At 44.1% G+C, this 21,544-nt stretch overlaps 1 protein-coding gene across 1 annotated transcript in view; it reads right to left on the reverse strand.

Moving 5' to 3' along the window:
• Window positions 1–21,544, reverse strand: part of Dhx8 (DEAH-box helicase 8) — a 34,089-nt gene that overhangs the window by 2,098 nt on the left and 10,447 nt on the right. Inside the window, exons 11-22 of the mRNA XM_048445755.3 lie at window positions 19,497–19,644; window positions 16,269–16,450; window positions 15,113–15,307; window positions 14,641–14,826; window positions 14,332–14,542; window positions 13,546–13,727; window positions 11,660–11,800; window positions 7,896–8,051; window positions 3,025–3,162; window positions 1,478–1,606; window positions 1,148–1,344; window positions 355–534 (exon numbers count right to left, since the gene is read on the reverse strand). Coding sequence (XP_048301712.3) covers window positions 355–534; window positions 1,148–1,344; window positions 1,478–1,606; window positions 3,025–3,162; window positions 7,896–8,051; window positions 11,660–11,800; window positions 13,546–13,727; window positions 14,332–14,542; window positions 14,641–14,826; window positions 15,113–15,307; window positions 16,269–16,450; window positions 19,497–19,644 — 2,045 coding nt within the window. The remainder of the gene's footprint in view (window positions 1–354; window positions 535–1,147; window positions 1,345–1,477; window positions 1,607–3,024; window positions 3,163–7,895; window positions 8,052–11,659; window positions 11,801–13,545; window positions 13,728–14,331; window positions 14,543–14,640; window positions 14,827–15,112; window positions 15,308–16,268; window positions 16,451–19,496; window positions 19,645–21,544) is intronic.

A 21,544-nucleotide genomic window follows, 5' to 3' on the forward strand; every position in this document is an offset into this window, starting at 1 on the left:
ATCTAAGTTCAATCCTCAGTACCTACATAATGCTGGGCACGGTACACTTGCAATCTCAGTGCTAAGGAGGCGGAGACAAAGGGTCCCTAGGGTTCTCCAGCCAATCTTGTCTCATTGGTGAGCTCAGGCAAAAGATTATCTTCAAAGGAGAAAGACTATGTTCCCCAGGATGACTCCTGAGGCTCTCCTCTGCCTCCACACACATACACCAGTACACACATAAATACACACATTAAAGAAAACAGAACTTGGTAATGTCCCTACTTTGGGTTTCTGCTACTCTAGAAATACAAGCAAATGCAAAGTGGGGAAGGTAGAGACTTAGGAGTCCTCTGCCCAGGACGTGCCACCTACCATTCTGGCTGTCTATTGAAGAGCGCACTGGAAGGATGGATGTAGACCACCTGCTGGTCAATCAGCGTCCGGTAGCCCTCCTGTGGGTCCTTCTTGGCAGCGTTCCGGAAGAAGCCGCTGCAGATGGCCTTCTGCACTCGGACTGTGGACTTCCCACAGGAGACCACATCCAGCTTGTGCCTGTCAGGACAGTAAGAGCAGAGAAGACACGAGCCTGCTCAGTGTGCGAGCTGCTCAATGCTCCAGCTGAGGGTCCTCACGGTAGTCACCAGGACTAGGGCTTCCTCGCAGCACAATACAGACAGAGCACTGCACATGGTGGGCAATACGAAGGGACTAAAAGCCAGAAGCTTGGCTCAGGCAAGAATTCAACCCCAGACTAATAATCCAGAGGCTTGAAGCAAAGCATTCTTCTTTATCCCTTCAAGACAGGGTTTCTCTGTAGCTCTGCTGTCCTGGAACTATCTCCGTAGACCAGGCTAGCCTCTAACAGAGATCCACTTGCCTCTGCTTCCCGAGTGCTGGGATTAAAGGTGTGCACCACCACTGCCCTGACTTTAAACAAAGCATTCTTAACTAATTAAATTATCTTCCTCTCAGGAAGTTTCTGAAGCAATTCTTAGCCACATGCCTGCCTGAGGAGACAGCCTACAAGATGAACACTGCAGGAAAATGTTCTGTTAGAAACAAGCACACAGGTACCTGCAACTGTGCAAATACATTTGGAGGTGAGCAGTCATAAGACCCAGGGAGACATGACAACCCAAAACTAATGTCCCCATTCCTGACTGACCTGTCCATTATGCCTAACATCTGCTTGCGAATGTCCTGGGCCCGGCGTAGGGAACGAGCCTGGATAAAGTTCTCATAGCACCACGGGTTGGAGAATTTGTTGTTCTTCCAGGAGTTGTACACGGCCAGCAGGGTGAGATGGTCCCCTTCTGTCTGGTGGAATTTGGCCTTCTTCTGATCTGCAAGCGCCTGTTTATCCTGCCAAGCAGTGGGACAGAAAGTCATTCCTTACCTACAAAGTACTAAGTGGGCAGCTGGCACAGAAATGTATGTGCTAGCTTGTCACAGCATCTCCCACAACACAGCACAGGCTGGTGTCAGAACACCTTACCTTGGGTCGGTAGAAGACATTCTGCACGGACAGCATGGACACAATAGTCAGCATCTCTTCGCTACAGCCCAGATGCACAGACATGATGAGCATTTTGCAGAGCATTGGCTCCAGAGGAAACTCCGCCATCTACAGGAAGAAGAAGAAACTACAACTGCTTCCCTGTAGACAATGCACATGGACTGACTAGCCCCGGAAGGCCCTAGTCAGTGGAAAAGAGATTACAGATGCCCCATGGTGATGTGAGGTGCCTCTCCCCACCACAAATTTACTTTGCCAAATAAGCTCTCAGATCCTAAGAGCATAACTACTGTTGTTGTAAATGGGAACGGTGCAGAGACTCTTTATTTGTTTTTGAGACTACATAGGAAGTTAGTTCCTGCCTAGCCTGGGATACATACAGAACAACCTGATTTAAAATAACAACAATAGTAGTAATCATAAATATAATCAAGATTAGATTCAATAATATATCCCGAGTACGACTAACTGCAAGCAATCTTTTCTATTAAGAAGAAACATTTTAAAGTAATAATATAAAATTCAAGTAAAAAGCAAAACCTGCCAGCCAGTGGTGACGTACACCTTTAATCCCAGCACTTGGGAGGCAGAGGTAGGTGGATCTCTGAGTTCTAGGACAATCAGGAATGTTACACAGAGAGCCCTGCGCCCTGCCCCCACCCCCTAAAAAACAACTAAACTAAAATGTTGTGGAATAATCTTTTTGCACACTGTGAAGATGTATAACTCTAACTGGTTTACTAAAATGCTGAATGGTCAATAGCTAGGCAGGATTTCCAGGCACAGAGGGTGCTGGGAAGAAGAAAGGTAGAGTTGTCAACTAGACACTGAGGAATCAGGATGGACAGTACAGAGATGAGGCAATAAAGCCACAAGGGAGAAAGTACATTAATAAAAATGGATTAATTTAAGTTATAGTTAGAAACTAGCCTAAGTTAAGGCTAAACTTTTATAATTAATAGTAAGTCTCCAAGTCAGTTTTTTTTTTGTGAGCTGATAGCCCAAAAGAAAAGTCTGTCTACACTAAAATAAAATAAAAAAGCAAAGCCCCAAAGTGGTAAGATGGCTTAGTAGGTAAAGGTAGTTGCCACATAAGCCTGTGACCTGAGTTCAATCCCTAGAACCCACACAAAGGTGGAAAGAGAAAACCAACTCCACAAACTTGGCATCCATGACCACCTCCAAGAGCCACATAATAATAATAATAATAATAATGATAATAATAAACCTTGAGTAGAAATAAACTCCACTCATTTCCTGAAAGAAAATAAAAGGGCATTTAGGGTCAGCTGTGAAGGTGTCTATTGTGTGGAGGCAAAGGTGAGAAGATCAGAGTTCAAGGACAGCCTGGGCTCCCACGATCCATTCCCCATCCACCACCTTCTAAGGAGCATTTAATCCTACTCAAAACTTTTCAATCCTACTCAAAACTTTTCAAGTCCTCAACACTTGCTTTTGCTAAACCAAATGGGGAAGACCAGTCATGGTGCCCTCCCCAAAGCACCACAAGTTCTCCTGCCCCTTACCCTGCGGCCCAGGCGAGTGAGCAGGCCCTCATCATCCAGGGCCCCCAGTGTATACAGCTGCTCCATGGCTGTGATCAGAGTTTCCATTGGTGGGGCATCCATGAAGTCAAAAGACAGCAGGTCATTAATGCCCATGGCCTAGAAAATAAAGTAACAGGAAGATGAGCCTCACCAGTTAAAATGGAGATGGTCTCCTGCTAAATGCTCTGCTGTTTCTTCAATACAATTAGGAAGCCCAGGCAGAGTGGCAGTAACCTCCAGACTCTTCCCACAGAGTTCAGACTATTAACAACCATGTATGTTCTCAGCAAACTCTCTTCCTGCCTCCACTTCCTGAGTGCTGGAATCACAGGCGTGCATAGCTACACCTGGTTTATGCAGTGCTGGGAAGGAACCGAAGGCTTCATGAATGTGCACCAACACTCTACCAACTGGGTCAAATGCCTAGACCCCTCAGGAAACTTGAGAAAACATTCCTCTGTCCTGGAGAGACTGCTCAGAGGTAAGGGCACTTTGCTGTTCTTCTGCAGTTCAGGTTCCAGAGCCAACATCTGGCAGCTCACAACCATCTGTAACTCTAACCCCAGGCAATAGGGTGCCCTGGCCTTCTAAAGCACCTGCTCACGTGCAAACACACATGCAAATACACATGCTATACATTACTCTAAATTTTTAGCAACAAAAAAAAACCATTCTTTCCAAATAAACAAACACACACACATAGTAACAACAAAAGGACAAACTTTAACTCAGTGTTAAAAACAGGCTGAAACTGTGTGTGGTGGCACACACCTTTAATCCCAGCACAAGGGGGGGGGCAGAGGCAGAGGCAGGCAGGTCTCTGTGAGTTCAAGGACAGTCCGACAAAGAGTGTTCCAGGTCATCCAAGACTATACAGTAAGACCTAGTCTCAACCCCCCACCCCCCCGACAAAAAGGGTTGGTAGACTTAGTTCAAGGTCATTTTCAACTATACATCAAGTTCTGGTCAACCTGGAATACATGAGACCCTGTCTCAAAACACACACACACACACAAAAGGAGGAGGAAGAGGAGGGAAAGAAAGAAAGAAAGAAAGAAAGAAAGAAAGAAAGAAAGAAAGAAAGGAAGGAAGGAAGGAAGGAAGGAAGGAAGGAAGGAAGGAAGGACAGACAAAGTGCAGTTATATGATCTATCAGATAAAACTGCTTCCTGGGCAAACCTGACAATCTGAGTTTGATCCCTAGATCTACCCTTCTCGTGGAAGGGGAGAAACAACTCCCAAAAGTTGCTCTCTGACCTCCACATGCACTTACCACCCTCTCATCTCCACTCACGGTCACTGATAAAAGGAAAGAGTACAAAGGAGATGTGAGGTGGTGAGCAAAGTTAAAGATTCATTTAAACAGATATTTCACCAAGAAGACACACAAGCTCTCTCAGGACAATGCAAGTAAAAACTACAATAAAACACTAGGGTGTAGCAGAATAGGAAAAAAACAAAACAAAACAGGACATCTCGTATATTTCTTATAGGAATATGAAAATCCACTATGGAAAGTAGTTTGGTGGTAGTTTAAAAAGTAAAACACAGCCTGGCATGTGCTTTTTCTAATTATAGCCCTCAGGAGGCAGAGGAAGGCCATTCTTTGTAAGTTTCAGGCCAACCAAAGCTAACAAGTTATCAATAATGCTTTTTTTAATATTTATTTATTTATTATGTATGCAATATTCTGTGTGTATGCCTGAATGCCAGAAGAGGGCACCAGACCTCATTACAGATGGTTGTGAGCCACCATGTGGTTGCTGGGAATTGAACTCAGGACCTTTGGAAGAGCAGGCAGTGCTCTTAACCGCTGAGCCATCTCTCCAGCCCTATCAATAATGTTTTAACAATAAAAAGTTAAACATAGTTACCTACCATATGACCCAACTTGTATATCCCTAGGTTCATACTTTAAAATATCAAAAGGAGGCTGGAGAGATGGTCAAGTGGTTAAGAGCACACATTACTCTTCCACAGAACCTGAGTTCAGTTTCCAGCACTCATATCAGGAGGCTCACAACCACCTATAACTCCAGCTCCAGGGGATCCACTAGTCTGGCTTCTGTACACATACAGACACACAACAAAAAAATAAAACTTAAACACATATTGAGGGGCTGGAGAGATGGCTCAGTGGTTAAGAGCACTGGATGCTCTTCCATAGGTCCTGAGTTCAATTCCCAGCACCCACATGGTAGTTCAAAACCATCATAATAAGATCTAGTGCCCTCTTTTGGCATGCAGGTGTATATATATATATATATATATATATATATATATATATATATATATATCCACAACATTGTATACATAATAAATAAATAAATCTTAAACACACACACACACACACATTGAGGGGTTAGAGAGACAACCTAGCAGTTAAGAGCACTGGCCTCTTCCAGAGGACCCATGGAACATTATCCTAAGACAGGCATGAAATCCCAGCACACGCAACAGCCTGTCCATACCTCAAAAGAATTATGCTAAGTGAAGTCAGAAGACTAGGTAAATGCGTGTGCTCGCTCTCTCTCTCCCTCTCTCTCTCTCTCAGAATGTAGCATACTACTACCAAAGACTAGGGAACGGGAAAGGGAAGCTGGCTAAAAGGATAATGTGAACACTCTGAGAACAGATCAGCGTGATGGCTGTACAAAGGCTGGACCTAATGTGGAGTTAACACAAAAAGCTTACAATGGCCAAGCACAATGGCACACATCTATAATCCTGACACTCTGGAAATAGTAGCAGGAGGATCACAAGTTTGGGGCCAACCTGAGCTACAAAGAAAGACTCTGACTCAAAAACAAAAACAGCAGAAGTTACAAAGGCTAGTGATGCGACTCAGCCGGGAGTGAGAGCTTACTGTGCTGCGGCTGTAGGTTTAAAATCCAGAACAAACTGGATGGTGGTGTCCTTTAATCCCAGCAGAGACAGGCGGATCTCAGTAAGTTCAAGGCCAGCCTGGTCTAGTTCCAGGATAGGCTCCAAAGCCACAGAGAAACCCTGTCTTGAAAAACAAAAACAAACAAACAAAAAACCCAGAACAAGCCAGGTGTGGTAGTACATATCTTTAATGCCAATGCTCAAGGCTGAAGTTGGCAGATCTTTATGAGAGTCCAAGGCTAGCCTGGTCTACAAGTGAGTCCCAGAACATGCAGGACCACACAGTGAAGCCCATTCTCAGAAAACAACAAAGAACAAGAAGGAAGAGGAGTAGGAAGAGGAGGAGAAAGAGGAAGACAGACAGAAAGACAAAACAAAAAAAAAGCTTAAAGCAATTTGTACATTTTATATTACACATATTTTACAATAATAAAAGAGCACAGCATCACTCTCCTGTCTTCTGCACATCTGTGGAGTGCTTCATACCATAGTAGTGGCTGGGGCATAAAGACAGTGCCAACACGGCTACTGCTCAAGAGTTCTGTGTATGAGAACATATGTATGGCACAGAATAGGCGCTGATTTGGTAAAGTGACTGAACGATGCTCTATTCGTCTGTGAAGGGTGATGTGCTTTCCCCTTCTTCCTCATAAAAGGTCTGCAATCCTAAGCACAGCAGGCATCCAATAACTGCTTACTGTGTGAACAATAGCTATGAAGAGTTATGTCCGCAATCAGTGTGCCAAGTGCCTTCGCCTGCATCCTTCTACCTCGCTCTCCAACCAACACTATTAACAGATGCCTTTTTAGGACAAGCTCACAGAACAGAGGGCTAGGTAGATAAACGTGCCCAAAGTCACACGGCCAAATCAGAAGTCTGGGCCATGGAGGGACACAGTAGGCTTTCCTCTGAAGCTCTGTTTTGGCCTTTCTTACACTAAATGAATAACAAATGACAAGAGAGCACTGGGCACTGGTGAAGTGTGCCAAGGCCCAGGGCAGCACTGGCGTCACGGGACATGCCATGAGCTGGGAAATGACTCATGTGACTCCTCCTGCCAAGAGAGACGGAAGAGCTCGCTGGGGAGAGCAAGAGGAAGAGCAGAATTGTGACTGAAAGCAAGTCCTGCAGGACAGCTGGGACCTGGACAGCCTCCCCTTACAGTTTCAGAACCAGTACACCTTTTCCCCTTTTTAAGTAGAATTCAAGGCTGGAGAGATAACTCAGCAGTTCTGCTGTTCTTTCAGAGGACCCGAGTTTGATTCCTGACACCCATGTTAAGTTCACAGCCATCAGTGATTCCACCTCCAGAGGGATTCTGACGCCTCTGGCCTCCCTCCTGAGAGTATCTGCATTTGAATTCACATATCCACATGCACACATGTGCACACACATGCACATAATTAAAAATAATGACAACGAACATTAAAAAACAAAATTTAAAAGCAGAATTCACCCAATGTAGTGGAACATGTCTTTAATCCCTTGGGGGATTAAAGCACTTGGAGGTAATGGTAAGTGGATCTTTTTGAGTTCAAGTTCAAACCTAGTTTATTATAGCAAGTTCCAGGCCAATATATAGTCAAACTTTGTCTCAAACACACGTGGGAGCGCATGTACACACACATACACACACACACACACACACACACACACACACACACACACACAAGCAAAATGCGGAACAAATAAATTTGAATCCGAAAGCTGAAGTGGCTGGGGTTAATTAAACATGTTTGTCTGTAGTTTGGCACTGATTACATAACTAAAACCTAGTAGAGCCAAATATCCTTCTAGTTATTACAGAAAGAAACAAACCATGTGCTCACAAGAGACTGCAGTGTCAGCCCAGACCTGCACAGGGAGCTGCTATCACAGACACCATACAACACTGCATTTCATTCAAAGGAATGGTTCTGTGAGGTGACCTGAGTAAGGGGACTGTGTGGTAGGCAGTTCTTACCTTGAGGGACAGCACTGTGCTGGCCAGGTTGGTTCTCTGGATTTCTGGCACATTGGTGGTCAGCATTTCATCTCGGTAGGCACGTTCTGTGTACAGCCTGTAACACTTCCCTGGGCCGGTTCTCCCAGCTCTGCCAGCTCTCTGCTTTGCTTGAGCCTACAGGGTGAGCATATAGAGTACCAGCTGTAAATCATTGCTGAGCAGGCTATAGCCAGGAAATCTGTTGGGGAGGGGACTGGCAAATGTTTTCTGTTTGCTTTTTATGAAGCAGAATCAGAGTTTAACAAAGATATTTTCATCTAAATTTTAAGCATGAGGGTTAGGGAAAGAAAGAAGCTCAGAAAAAAAGATCTACCACTGCACGGGGTGGGTTTCTCAGAGTTACCAGTTTAGGACCATGTCCAACACTAGAGATACTCTCACCAATTCTCAGTACTTCTAGAAGTTTGTTCCAGGAAAGCACATACAAGGCAGGTGAACAGAAGAAATACAGAGAGCAGAACAAACAATAAAACACCAGCCCCACACTTAGGACCAAAATTATGATTATGTAGATCACACCAAAGACTTTGCAGCCATTTTAAAATCGGCTTTGCAATGTTTGATAACAAAAATGACAACCATCAGATGAAAAGTGCAAGTTACAATTAATATCATACTAATTTTTTAACAGATTTAACTATTTTATTTATTTATTTATTTATTTATTTATTTATTTATTTACTATGTACACAATATTCTGTCTGTGTGTATGCTAAAGGCCAGAAGAGGGCACCAGATCTCATTTACAGATGGTTGTGAGCCACCATATGGTTGCTGGGAATTGAACTCAGGACCTTTGGAAGAGCAGGCAATGCTCTTAACCTCTGAATCATCTCTCCAGTCCAATATCATACTAATTTTATTAATTGTTGGCTTTATATTCTATTTGGCTTCTTGAGACAGAGTCTCATTACACAGCTGCCTGAAATAAAGAGTACTGGGATTAACGGTGTTAAATGTGTGTGCGTGACATCATGTTTAGGGGTCTATCTAGCCCTGGCTGTCCTGAAACTTAAAGAGAGTCTCCTGCCTTGGCCTTCCAAGTATTGGGATTATAGGCATGAACCACCATGTCCAGCTTATGAAGGGTTTGATATATATGTATAAATTATTAGGATGAAATGGCTGGAGAAAAACAACAACTTGTCAGTGGCTTAGTCTACTGGTAGCTTATGCATGGTCCGTCCGTCCGTCCGTCCTTCCTTCCTTCCTTCCTTCCTTCCTTCTTCCCTCCCTCCTTCCTTCCTTCCTTCCTTTCCTCCCTCCTTCTCTCCTTCCCTCCCTCCCCCCTTCCTACCTTCCTTCCTGGTATTTTTGTTTTTGAGACAGCGTTTTTTTGTGTGTAGCCCTGGCTGTCCTGGAACTCTCTCTGTAAGCCAGGCTGGCCTTGAACTCACAGAGCTCTACCTGTCTCTGTCACCCGAGTGTTGGAATTAAAGGCATGTACCACCACCACCCAGCATATTTCTTTAGATTTACTTATCATTTTACATGGATATGGAGATACATGTATGAGTTTATGTGTACTACATACGCACAGGAGCCCTCAGAGGCTGTAAGAAGGTACTGTCGTCTCCAAGAACTGGAGTTACAGGAGATTGTAAACCACCTCACAGGAGCTGGGAACAGAACCCAAGTCCTCCACAAGAAGAGTAAGCACTCTTAACTGCTAAGCCATCTCTCCAGTACTATATGACTTTTATTTTAAGACTTTAGTAAATATCCAATGTAGAATGTGTAACAGTTAACAGTAAAAAAAAAATCAAGCCCTTAAAAAAAATGGTTGGGCGTGGCGGTGAATGCCTTTAATCCCAGTACAGAGAAATGCTATCTTGAAAGAAAAAAAAAAACACCCAAAAAACATGAAAGAGGGCTGGAGAGATGGCTCAGTGGTTAAGAGCACTGGCTGCTCTTCCAGAGGTCCTGAGTTCAATTCCCAGCAACCACATGGTGGCTCACAACCATCCGTAATGACATCTGGCACCCCCTTCTGGCAGGCATGTGTACATGGAGGCAGAATGTTGTATACATAATAAATAAATAAATCTTAAAAAAAAAAAAAAAACATGAAAGAACAATGAGTCATACAAATCCAGGCAACACTCACACTGCCGGGAGTGCATAGCATCCCATGATGCCTCTCCAAATCAGAAAAGGCACATGTAGTCAATTATTTGGTTATCCGGACAGAGACACACTAAGAAGCTGGACAGAGCACATGTACTGTACCCAAGCTTTCTAGATCTAACCCTGCCTCTACCAGCTATGTGGGAACAGGTAAGTCCTTTACTCCCGCTGTACCCTAACTTCCTTACTGTCTACTAGCACTGAATACCCCGAGTTCGTGCATGTGAAATACCCAGGACAGTGCCTGGTACTTGGTAAGCACCCTGTAAATGTTAATTATTATTATTACCGAACTATCAGAATGAAAATAGCTTTGTGGTTTTTACAAACTATAAATGCTAATGCAAGGCTGCTATAAAAGATGAAAACAATATTTAAGTGTCTAAAGCAAAAAAGTTCCCATCACCCACCAAGAGAACAATCAGTAGCATAGCAGCAACCAATAAAAAGCCCTAGCTAACATCCTGCCTACCAGCTTCCAGTGTGGGCACAGCCGTACGCTCATCAGCCCAGAAATGCACATCATGTATTTTTTAGACAAAAATTGGATTGTTTCATTCATCATATTTTGTAGCTCACTTCCTTCAATATGTCACAGTTACACATTTACAACATTAAATATAAATACACACCAGCAGTTAATCTCACATAATACTCTACGGCATGGTTATACTATATTAGATTAAATTCTTCCCCTTCTGGCTGATCTAGAAGCCATTCTTCCATGAACAATCATTTTTGCTCTTTGAATATGTAATCAATCATGTCTAACTTTCCAGTATGTTCCTAGAAACAGAACAGGTTAAACAGATGAACTTTAAAATTTTATATAAGCTGTCACCAAATTTCCCTTAAAAAGGTGACCAGGTAATTCATTTTTATACTTTAGGCAAGAGATTATCTCATAATTATTGAAGAAATGAATAATTATCTCATCAGTTACTACTATCTCAGCTATCTGCTGGTAAGCATTTAAAAATATGTGTTTTCAGGGCTGGAGAGATGGCTCAGAGGTTAAGAACACAAGTCCTGAGTTTAGTTCCCAGTAACCACATGGTGGCTTACAATTACCTACAATAAGATCTGATACCTTCTTCTGGCTTGTGGGCATACATGCTGACAGAACACTGTATACATAATACTTATATATAATAAGTAAATAAATCTTTAAAAAAAGAAAAAAAATATGTGCTTGCAAGGTGTGGTGGCACAAACCTTTAATCCCAGCACTGGGGTAAGGGTGGGAAGACAGAGGCAGGCAGATCTCTATGAGTTCAAGGCCAGCCTGATCTACATAGCAAGTTCCAGGCCAGCCAAGGCTACAAATACGTACTTTATTTATATATTATATATTTTATCTATAATATAGACATATATTAAATATTTAGCATATGTTTGGTATATAATATATATTTATTATATTATATTTATTTATAATTTTTGAGACTTTGCTCAAAAAAATTATGATTTTGTGTGTGTGTGTGTGTTTGGGGGCTGGAGAGATAGCTCAGTGGTTAAGACTACTCAGAACCATAACAAATCCCAGAAATACCCACACCAGGATTTTGGGGAAAGCTATCATAGATGCAGCCAACCTGAGAAATAGGTGTCACCACAAGCTGGTCGATCCCTGTTTTAGAATTGTAAACTTTCTGCTTCACAAACCCAGGGTCAACTACATAGTAGATGCCGTCGATGGTCAGTGACGTCTCTGCGATGTTGGTGGCAATCACAACCTACAAATGAGAAAGACAGAGCCAGAGTGAGCTGAGGCTGAAACAGGCCTCACAGGTTCCCAGGGACCTGATGCTACCTCCGTCTGCTATCACCTGACAAGTAACCCTGGCTCAGGCCTCCAGAGTCAGAGGGGAAGGGGCCTTCATCTGAACAGTTCTTTTGGAAGTGGGTGGTGCCTCAGAGGTTTGTAACGCAGCAAAGAGCTAAGGCTGCTCAGAGCCAACCTCATTTGGTATAAATAGCTGTGTATCTCATTGTCTAGAGCGATGATTACTATAACTTTAATATTCCAGCTCCCTGGGAAAGCACAGACTTCCTGGCATCACATGCGCCACAGCAAAATGAGCTTCTTCTTCTCCCACAGAGACATCTGGACTATGAGTGGGCTGTTCATATATGTGGAACAGAGGAGGATTGCATCTTTTCTTCTCATCATAAAATGAACAAGAGGTGACAGAGGAATATCATGGGGTGTGTGTACAGCAGTATCTGTGATCTAGAAGATTATGACTCTCAGCTTGGCTCTGCCACTGGTTTTCCACCCAGAGGTTCAGCTCATAAAACACAATTGCTTAGAAAAATCATTCATTGCTAGGAGGCACCACAATGTTACTGGCCCTGGAAGGTATTTACCTGCCACACAGCCACAAAGGCCCTGCTTAGAAACCATCCAGCCTCGGGGCCAAAGAGATGGCTCAGTGGGTAAGAGCACTGGCTGCCCTCCCAGAGGATCTGGGTTCAATTCCCAACACTCACATGATGGCTCACACCTGTCTATACTCAAGTTCCAGGTCTTCTGACACCCCCACACAGTATACATGAAGTCAAAACACCAATGAACGTAAAAAAAAAAATAAGTAAATAAATGGTTTTTTAAAAAAGAAAAGAAAGAAACAATTCAACCAACAGAAACAACAGAGGAAGAAATCACCATCTGCCCCTCTGAAACCTGCTCCCATGTTAGAACCACATTCTACCCAGCTACCCAGTTAGAAGCACAGGAGTGATTTTTCCTTCGCTCTTCCCTCCACCTCCTGACACCATGTGTGTCCGCCCATCTATTGCCACTGCTAGGACTACACTCAGAGAAACACACATCCCAATAAACTGATAAACAAATGTTCACACAGAAGCACTCATGGTATACTACAAAGTAGAAATAATCTAAAGTCTATCAACTAATGAACAATATACAAAATAAACTGATGCAGGCTCTAACAGGATGGCTCAGTGGGTAGACGCTTGCCACCAAGTCTGATGACCTGAATGATGGTAGGAGGATAGAACTGACTGCTGCAAATTGTCCTCTGACCTGAACACGTTTCATGATGTACACATGCCACCATGTCCAGCTGTGAAATCAATTATTTTAATTTAAAAACCATAGATTAAGGTGGGGGATAGCTTAGTGGGTAAAGTACTTGTCGCAAAAGTCTGAAGACCTGAGTTTAATACCCAGAACCCAAATAAAAAGGCTAGGTTCTAATTTACATGGGAAGTAGGAAAAGGCAAGATCTCCTGAGTAAAGTGGGAATGTGGGAATCATGGGAGAGGGCACAGGAAGGGGGGGAGGAAGAGAGGGGAGTGGAGAAAACATACAGGTCAATAAAACAATATAAAAAAAGATTAAAAAAGAAAAAGACTAGGCATGGTGGCATGTGCGTGTAATTCCATCTCCAGGGAGACTGCACACCCCACATGATTTCAGAGTATGTGGAACAACTTCATTTTCACCCCACGTTACCTTTCTGCTGCCAGGAGGAGCTGGGTCAAAGATGCGGGTCTGCATCTCACTGGGCAGGGCAGAGTACACTGGGAGGATGATTAACTCTGGAACGTCGGGTCCCAGGGATTTCATTCTTTCATACAGGATCTCACAAGCAGTATCGATTTCTTCCTGACCAGTCAAGAAAACCAAGATATCACCTATGGAGAGAATGAAGCATCACTTACTCTGTCTCTGGGGGGTAGGGGAGTGTTTTGTTGTTTCTTTTGTTTTCTCTTGAGCATGCCTGTCACGGAGCCACATCCCCAACCCTCTTTTCACTTTTTCAAAGTTTGAGACAAGGTCTCACTCAGTTGTCCAGGCATGCCTTGAACTTGAGATACCCTAGCTAGTTAGCTGGGATTACAAGCCTGTAAGAAACAGAGTTGAATCAAGCTGTCCAGGCTGGCCCTCGACTTCTAGCTCAAGCAATCCTCCTGTTTTAACTTTAGCCTCTTGGTAGCTGGAACCACAGGTACAAACCACCACATTCTGCTTGAGTGAAAGGCTACAGCAATACTAACAGCATTGCCACATACACACAGAAAATACACATTCACACTATGAACGGCAAATAAACCAAGAGTGCTATAAAGAGAAACCCTGTCTCATTTAAACCTAATATCACTTCTTCCATTCCAACATTTCCACCACCATTCCAAATACACTTGCCTGAGACTTACAAAGAGAACAATATTTAAACTAGTCAAAAATACACTCACAGCAGGATTTTGGCTAAGACAAAAGCCTTTCCACTCCCCTCACCTGGAGGCTCTGTTAAATGGATCTGCATGACAGTGATCAGACTGGCATCCAGATAGTCTGTCTCGGGCTCCTTTGTGTACAGTATTTCCACGGGATAGGTCCGACCAGGGATGGTGAAGATGGGTGCTTCATAGAAGTATTGAGAAAACTTCACCGCATCCAAGGTGGCTGAGGTGACAATCAGCTTCATGTCTTGTCGTTTCTGAACTGTCTAAAGGAAAATGTAAGGTGGTTTTACTAAAAAAAACTATGCGAACCATCACAAGGCACTCAAATCCTAGTCCCAGAAACTGGGATTTACCTGCCTACCTTTTTCAGCAATCCAAAGAGGACATCTGTGTGAATGGTCCTCTCGTGGGCCTCGTCCAGCATGATGATGGCATACTGAGTGAGGTCGGGGTCAATCAGGCACTCTCTCAGCAGCATGCCGTCTGTCATGTACTTGATGACTGTTTCTGGGCTGGTGCAATCCTCAAATCGAATAGTGTAGCCCACCTACAGCAGGACAGGAGGAGGAAACCTAAGCCATGGGGTCCCTCTGTGAAATCATCAGACAGGTCTCATACTCCTAGAAGAGGGGAACTAGCGAAGACCTCAGTGGTTTCCTTTAGTAAAGTCTGCCCTGCCCTGGACTTGACCCTGAATATCTTGATGACAATGAAAACCTCTCTCCTTTGGGAGAAATCTAAAAAGGTAAAAACATTCTCATTTTATAGATAAGGTATCTGGGCCTTTCTATTTTTCTTTTGGAATTCACACAGTGGCTTCTCTAACCACTTACCTCTTGACCAAGACAACAACCAAACTCCTCCGATACTCTTTTGGCCACAGACATGGCTGCCACTCTTCTGGGCTGGGTACACCCGATCTTGCCCCTTGAAGTGTAGCCTGCCTCCGCCAGATACTGGGTGATCTGTGTCGTCTTCCCAGATCCTGTCTCTCCAATTACAATGAGGATCTGATTGTCATGCACAGCCTGAAAGCAGCACAATATAAACATACTTGTTAAAATTGGCCACAGGGGCTGGAGAGATGGCTCAGTCATTAAGAGCACTGGCTGTTCTTGTAAAGAACCTGAGTTTGATTCTCAGCAGCCACATGGCCCCTCAGTAGTTCCAGTGCCCTCTGACTTCTGCAGACAACAGGCAGGCACACAGTGCACAGACATACAGGCAAGCAAAACACCAAGCAGAAAGAAGGAATTTTTCTCTCAAATTTGTTTGAGTTGGAGGCCAACCTAGGATACACAGGAGGTTTTAAGTCAGCCTGGGATATGGTATGAGATGATGTCCAAAAAACCAAAAGGAAAGGCTGAGGGGAGGGTGTGTAGCTCAGTTAGCAGACTGTTAACCAGCTTGATCCCTAGTACTATGTGGTGGTCCATGCCCATAATTCCAGAACTAAGGCAGGAACATTAGTAGTTCAAGGTCATCCTCAGAAAGTTTGAGGCCAAATGGAAAATACATGAGACCCCATCTTAAAACAAAACCAACAACAACAAAAAAACCTTTTTTAAGGCAGGTGTGGTGGTTCACACCTGTAATCACAGTGCTGGGAAGGCTGAGGTAAGAGGAGGGATCATCATTAGTTCGAGGTTAGCCTGGGATACAGAGTGAGTTTCTGGTCAGTCTGTGCTAGCTAGAATGAAGTCACATCTGAAAAAAATAAAATAAGGAGCCTGTGAGATGATCTGATGGCTTAAGGTTCTTTGACACAGCTTGAGTTAGGACCCATGTAAAGGTAGGAGAAACCCAACTCACAAAATGTCCTCTTACCCCCCCGACACATGCCTTGAGGTATGTGCTCTGGCCCCTACATCATAGACACATAAATAATGAGGAGTCTGGGTTGTAGCTTAGCAGAGTAGTGCTTGATGGGATTTGAGTTCTAGCACCCCAACACACAGACCACTTAGTAAACACTACACCCCATCCCACCTGCACCAGCTGTTCCTTCAGTTTGTAGATGGGCAGGCTCTCCCTTTGTTCAAGGATTGACATCTGGGTCTTCTTCCCGTAGGAGGCTTTGTTGCCCCCAAAGGCATGCTTCTTCCACTCGGGAATGTCGTTGGGCATCATCCCAATCCCCCGCATGTTGGCAGCGATCTGCCTGCCCTCCGCTGGAAAGGAAAACAAACTGAGTATTGGCCTCAAGCTACTGCTACAAGCCACTTTCCCAAGTGTTAGCTCAAGTGTTGGCCTTCTAATATACCATACCCCAAGGGTATGCGGCCATCACCACCTAACTACAACATTCCCAGCCCTCCCAAAGACCTCTTTCCCTTTTTGCCTTCCCTTGACACCTCTGCTCTCTTGGGCTGCGCTCTAGGAGCTTCATACAGTGTGTGCTGTCCTGGGGTTTCTTTAATGTTTTTAAGATTAACCCCAAAATTTGTAGCTTGAATTGGGAGCAAAAGAATGAGCAAGATAAAAAGAATTTGGAGGGCTCTCTCAAAAATGCAAAACTGTTATGATCTTGATGGCAAAAATACCCATAACATTATACTTCAGTCTCAGGGACAGAAGAGACGGCTCTGTATGCTCTCTAGAGGACTCGAGCGCCCAAGCTGGGTGGCTCACAACAACCTGTAACCAGCACCAGGGGGTCCAGCACCTCTAGCTCTAGACCCACACACAGACATATAACTTAAAATAAAAAATAAATCTTTGGGGGCTGGCGAGATGGCTCAGTGGTTAAAAGCACTGACTGCTCTTCCAGAAGACCCAGGTTTAATTCAATTCCCAGCACCCACATGGCAGCTCGCAGCTGTCTGTAACTCCAGTTCAAGAGAATCTGACATTATACCATTGTGCATGAAATAAAGTTAAATAAAGTTTTAAAATAAATAAATAAATAAATCTTTAAATGTTTATATATATGTATATGTGTGTGTGCGTGTGTGTGTGTGTGTAAATTTGAGGTAGGGCCACATAGTAAGACCCCCTCTCAAAGCATACATATTCATTCATGTGCATGCACACACACAGATACACACACACACACACACACACTCCTCCCTTACTTCAATCTACAAAGCAAATCAGTGAGTTCTGAAAGAGTCAAAGGAGTCTCACAGTAAAGGGTAAAAGGGAAGGAAGTTTGTTCCAAGAGAATGAAGGGTTCTGTGTGTGTGTGCATGTGCAAGACATCATGTCGCTGTAGGGTACACATGTGTACCAATATGTAAGTATGTGTACATATATGTGCCCATGTCTGTGGAACCTAGAGAACAAGATCAGGGGTCCTTCAGGTGCCATGACCTTTTTTTTTCTTTTTTTTTGAGATGGGGTCTTTTACTGGTTTGGAACTAGCTAAGTGGGCTCTGCTGTTTGGCCAGCAAGTCTGAGTCACCTGTCTCCCCAGTGAGGAGATTACAAGCACACACCACCATGCCCAGCATCATTAACATGGGCTCCAGGGTTCAAACTAGGTCTAAGTACTGACAAGGCAAGCAGTTTACATCTCCCCAGCTCTGGAAGATTTTTTTTTATTATTTTAAAAAAAAACAACAAACAAAAACCAACAGAAGATTTCTAACCCTTCAAGGCTGACTCATCTATTCTACCCATCTAAACTGTTGTCTAAGCTAAGCCAACACCCCCAAATTCTCTCTACAACACAGATCCCTCTTCTGAGCATCCTGATACTCAACTAAGGTGTCCTTTGGCTTCCTGAGACACAGTCCATCACACCCTTCCCCACAAACCTGATTCTCATCAGTCTCTTATCCCAAAGGGGCCATCACTCACTACAGCGCTTACATCGGAACTGGAAATTGTGTGGCCACTCCTACTTCCCCATCCCCCATATTCCACAGCTACTCTTCTCAAATCTACTCCTCTTCTCTGACAGCATCATGTTCAGGTCTTCATTTCTCCTCTCGCTATCACAAAAGCCTGCTACTCTACCTGAAGTGTCTACTCTTGCCCTACCCAACTCCTCCTGCAGAGTCCTCTGATGACATTTTAGAAACCCGACTCCTCATGCCATCCTCATATTTAGAACACTTTTACATTCCACGATGCACTTAGGATTAGCCCAGACACCTAATACCATCTACAAAGCCCTGGTCTGCCAACCCCACTTCATCCCTCACCACCCAGAACAACACAATATTCCATCCACATAGACTTCTTCAAGTCTCGTCTACTGCGAAGTATTAACACGGGCTACTACTCCCCTGCCTCCACGTATTCTATAAGACCCTATAAAACACTAGGTTCTAGCCAGTCATGGCAGCTCATACCTGCAATTCCAGTACAAAGGAGGCTAAAGCAGGAGGACTGTTGCAAATTTAGGACTAGCCTGAGCTACACATAAGTTTAAAACCAGCCAGAACTACATAATGAAACTGTCTTTAAAAAAAAAAAAAAAAACAAAAACAACCAGAGCTAGAGAGATAGCAGTGGTTACGGGTCCTGACTGCTATTACAGGAGGTCCAAGTAGGATTCCTAGCACCCATACGGTGGTTCACAATCATCTGTAACTCTAGTCTCAGGGGATCTAAAGCCCTCTTCTGACCTTCATGGGCACCAGGCACACACAAGGTGCACAGAGATAACAATCAGGCACAACACCCATACACATTTTAAAGCCAAAAACAAAACAGGGGCTGGAAAGATGGAACTCACCCCAGGTTCTGTTCTTGGCACCCATATTAGGTGGCTTACAACTGTGTGTAAGGAGATTCGTTGCCCCTTCTGGCCTCCAAGGACATCCATATGCACATGGCATTCATACAGACATTCAAACACACATACATACACAAAAGACTGTATTATCTTTCTATTCTTCGTTGTTGTTTATGAGACTGAATCTAATATAACCCGGACTATCCCAATGTAGTTGAAGTTGGCCTTGAACTCCACCCCCCCACCCCCCCATACAGTGTTTCTCTGTTTAGCCCTGGCTGTCCTGAAACTTCCTCTGTAGACCAGGCTGGCCTCAAACTCAGAGATCAGCCTGCCTCTGCCTCTCAAGTGCTAAGTGCTAGGATTAAAAGCGTGTGCTGTCACCTGGCTAAAAATAATAATCTGTGAATAGCTCCAATGGAAAAGGGAAACTGGGGCTAAACTTTCACTTTGCATCCGTAGTATCAACTGATTTATACATACACAAAGTGCCAGATTTACTTTTTAAAAAGGTCCACACTTCAGAGCCTTACCATCAGGCAGGGGATCAACCCAGTGTTTGTTGAGTCCCATGGGTATAGAATCCATCTCAGCTTCCCTCTGGGCCTGCTTCAGTTCCCGCCTTTCCTTGGCCAGGGCACTCTGCATCATGGCTGCTTGGGAGAGTGAGCCATCTGGGTTCTGAAACAAAGAGGAAAAGGGAACATGCACTGAGTATCTAGGAAAAGGTGGATGCTTAGCTCAACACACTGCTGTTCACCTTTAATCCCAGCACTTGGGAGATAGAGGTGGGGAGATCTCTGAGTTCGAGGTCAGACTGGTTTACACAGGGAGTTTCAGACCAGCCAAGGCAACATAATTCAGACTCTGCCTCAAAATACTGAAAAGGGCAGATGGCTGCACTACTGTCACTAAAACATGAGAAGGAATAACGTTCACATCAATGTTTCAGGCGACATGAAAGTAATGAATACATCTGTAACACATACAAATAAAATTAAAAATCAGTGGAAGAAATTTTAGCTTGAAAATGAGAACCCTTAGAGAGTGAGGGACAATGCTACTTTTAAATGCATAAAGGACAGAAGAAAAGGCGGGAGCAAGGTGTTGTAGAGACAGCTGTGATCCTAGAACTCCAGAGGCTGAGAAGGAAAATTCCTGGGAGTTTGAAGCCATTCTTGGTGACATAAGGAATACCACGCTAGCCAGGGTTATGTAGTGAGACCTTGACTCCAGAACAAAACAAAACAAATAAAGGAACACTAGAGAGACGTCTCAGGGAGTAAAGCGCATGCCCCACAAGTGTGAGGACCCGAGTTCAGACCCCAAGCCCACACAAAGCCAGGCATAGCAGTGTACATCTTTGTAATCCTAGCATTTCTACAATGAAATGGAAAGTAGAGGGCCAGCTAGCCTGGTATGCCCAATGGTGAACAAGAGACCCCTTCTCAAACAAGGTGGAAGGTGAGGACTGTCACCTCAAGTTGTCATCTAACTTCCACACATGAACTGTGATAGAGTCACATGCCTGTACTCTCACAATGTGCACACACGTAAACACAAGAGTGGGAGTCGGGGGAAAGGAATGGAAGGAAGTTTTGTATAACCCTGAAAACTAAATTCACACCAGTGTGCATGTTCCAGTTAGAATTTACGATCGAATTCTTCACACACTCCCGCAGAGGTCAGGGAACTCCCCACCACTAACAGTGCAGCAGCTATGTGCGCATGCGAGAACAGCACAGGAAAGACTGCGACGTGATTACAGCCGGATGTGGTGGCTCACACCTGTAATCCTAGAGGGCAGAGGAGGTATCTGCGAGTTCCAGGCCAACCAGGGCTACAGAGTAAGAGCTTTTCTCAAAGAACAAACAAAACACCATTAGGAGCATTATGTGGGCTTGCTGGGCTGGCAGACCTACAAAAGATAATCTTTTCCACACCAAAATTTTTTTTTAATTTATTTATTTATTATGTATACAATATTCTGTCCACATGTATGCCTGAAGGCCAGAAGAGGGCACCAGACCTCATTACAGATGGTTGTGAGCCACCTTGTGGTTGCTGGGAATTGAACTCAGGACCTTTGGAAGAGCAGGCAGTGCTCTTAACCTCTGAGCCATCTCTCCAGCCCCCCACACCAAAATTTTTGAGGATTCTGATTTGCATTCTTGCAGTTCTGCCCTCCAGGATCCCAAAGATGCAAGCCCTAAGTCCTAAAGGAAGCAATAATGGCAGAGCAAGCACTTCTCTTTATCTCTGCTTTCTCTCAAAACACAATAATGTATGCAAACAAAGGCAAAACAGCAGAGCTGAGCCCCTCTCTGTTTCCAAGACATAGACCCTGATTACCAGGCAGACGGCCTGATTATGCTGATACTATTGCTTCAAGAAAACAAGGTAGTGGATATTTCCAGGTTAAAGTCCCATTCTTCTTGTTAAGTTGGGAGCATAGCCCCCAGCCCCCAGGCCTGGGAGTTGTATTGGTCTGGACTCCAATCGCCCTTCCTGGGGACAATACCCCTGAGCCCGTGCCTTCAGCATCATGTCTTGCTGTTCCCTGGGGATGGATGTGTGCCTC

This window comes from Myodes glareolus, chromosome 9 (assembly GCF_982192425.1).
Source record: "Myodes glareolus chromosome 9, mMyoGla1.1, whole genome shotgun sequence".
Taxonomy (NCBI): Eukaryota; Metazoa; Chordata; class Mammalia; order Rodentia; family Cricetidae; genus Myodes; species Myodes glareolus.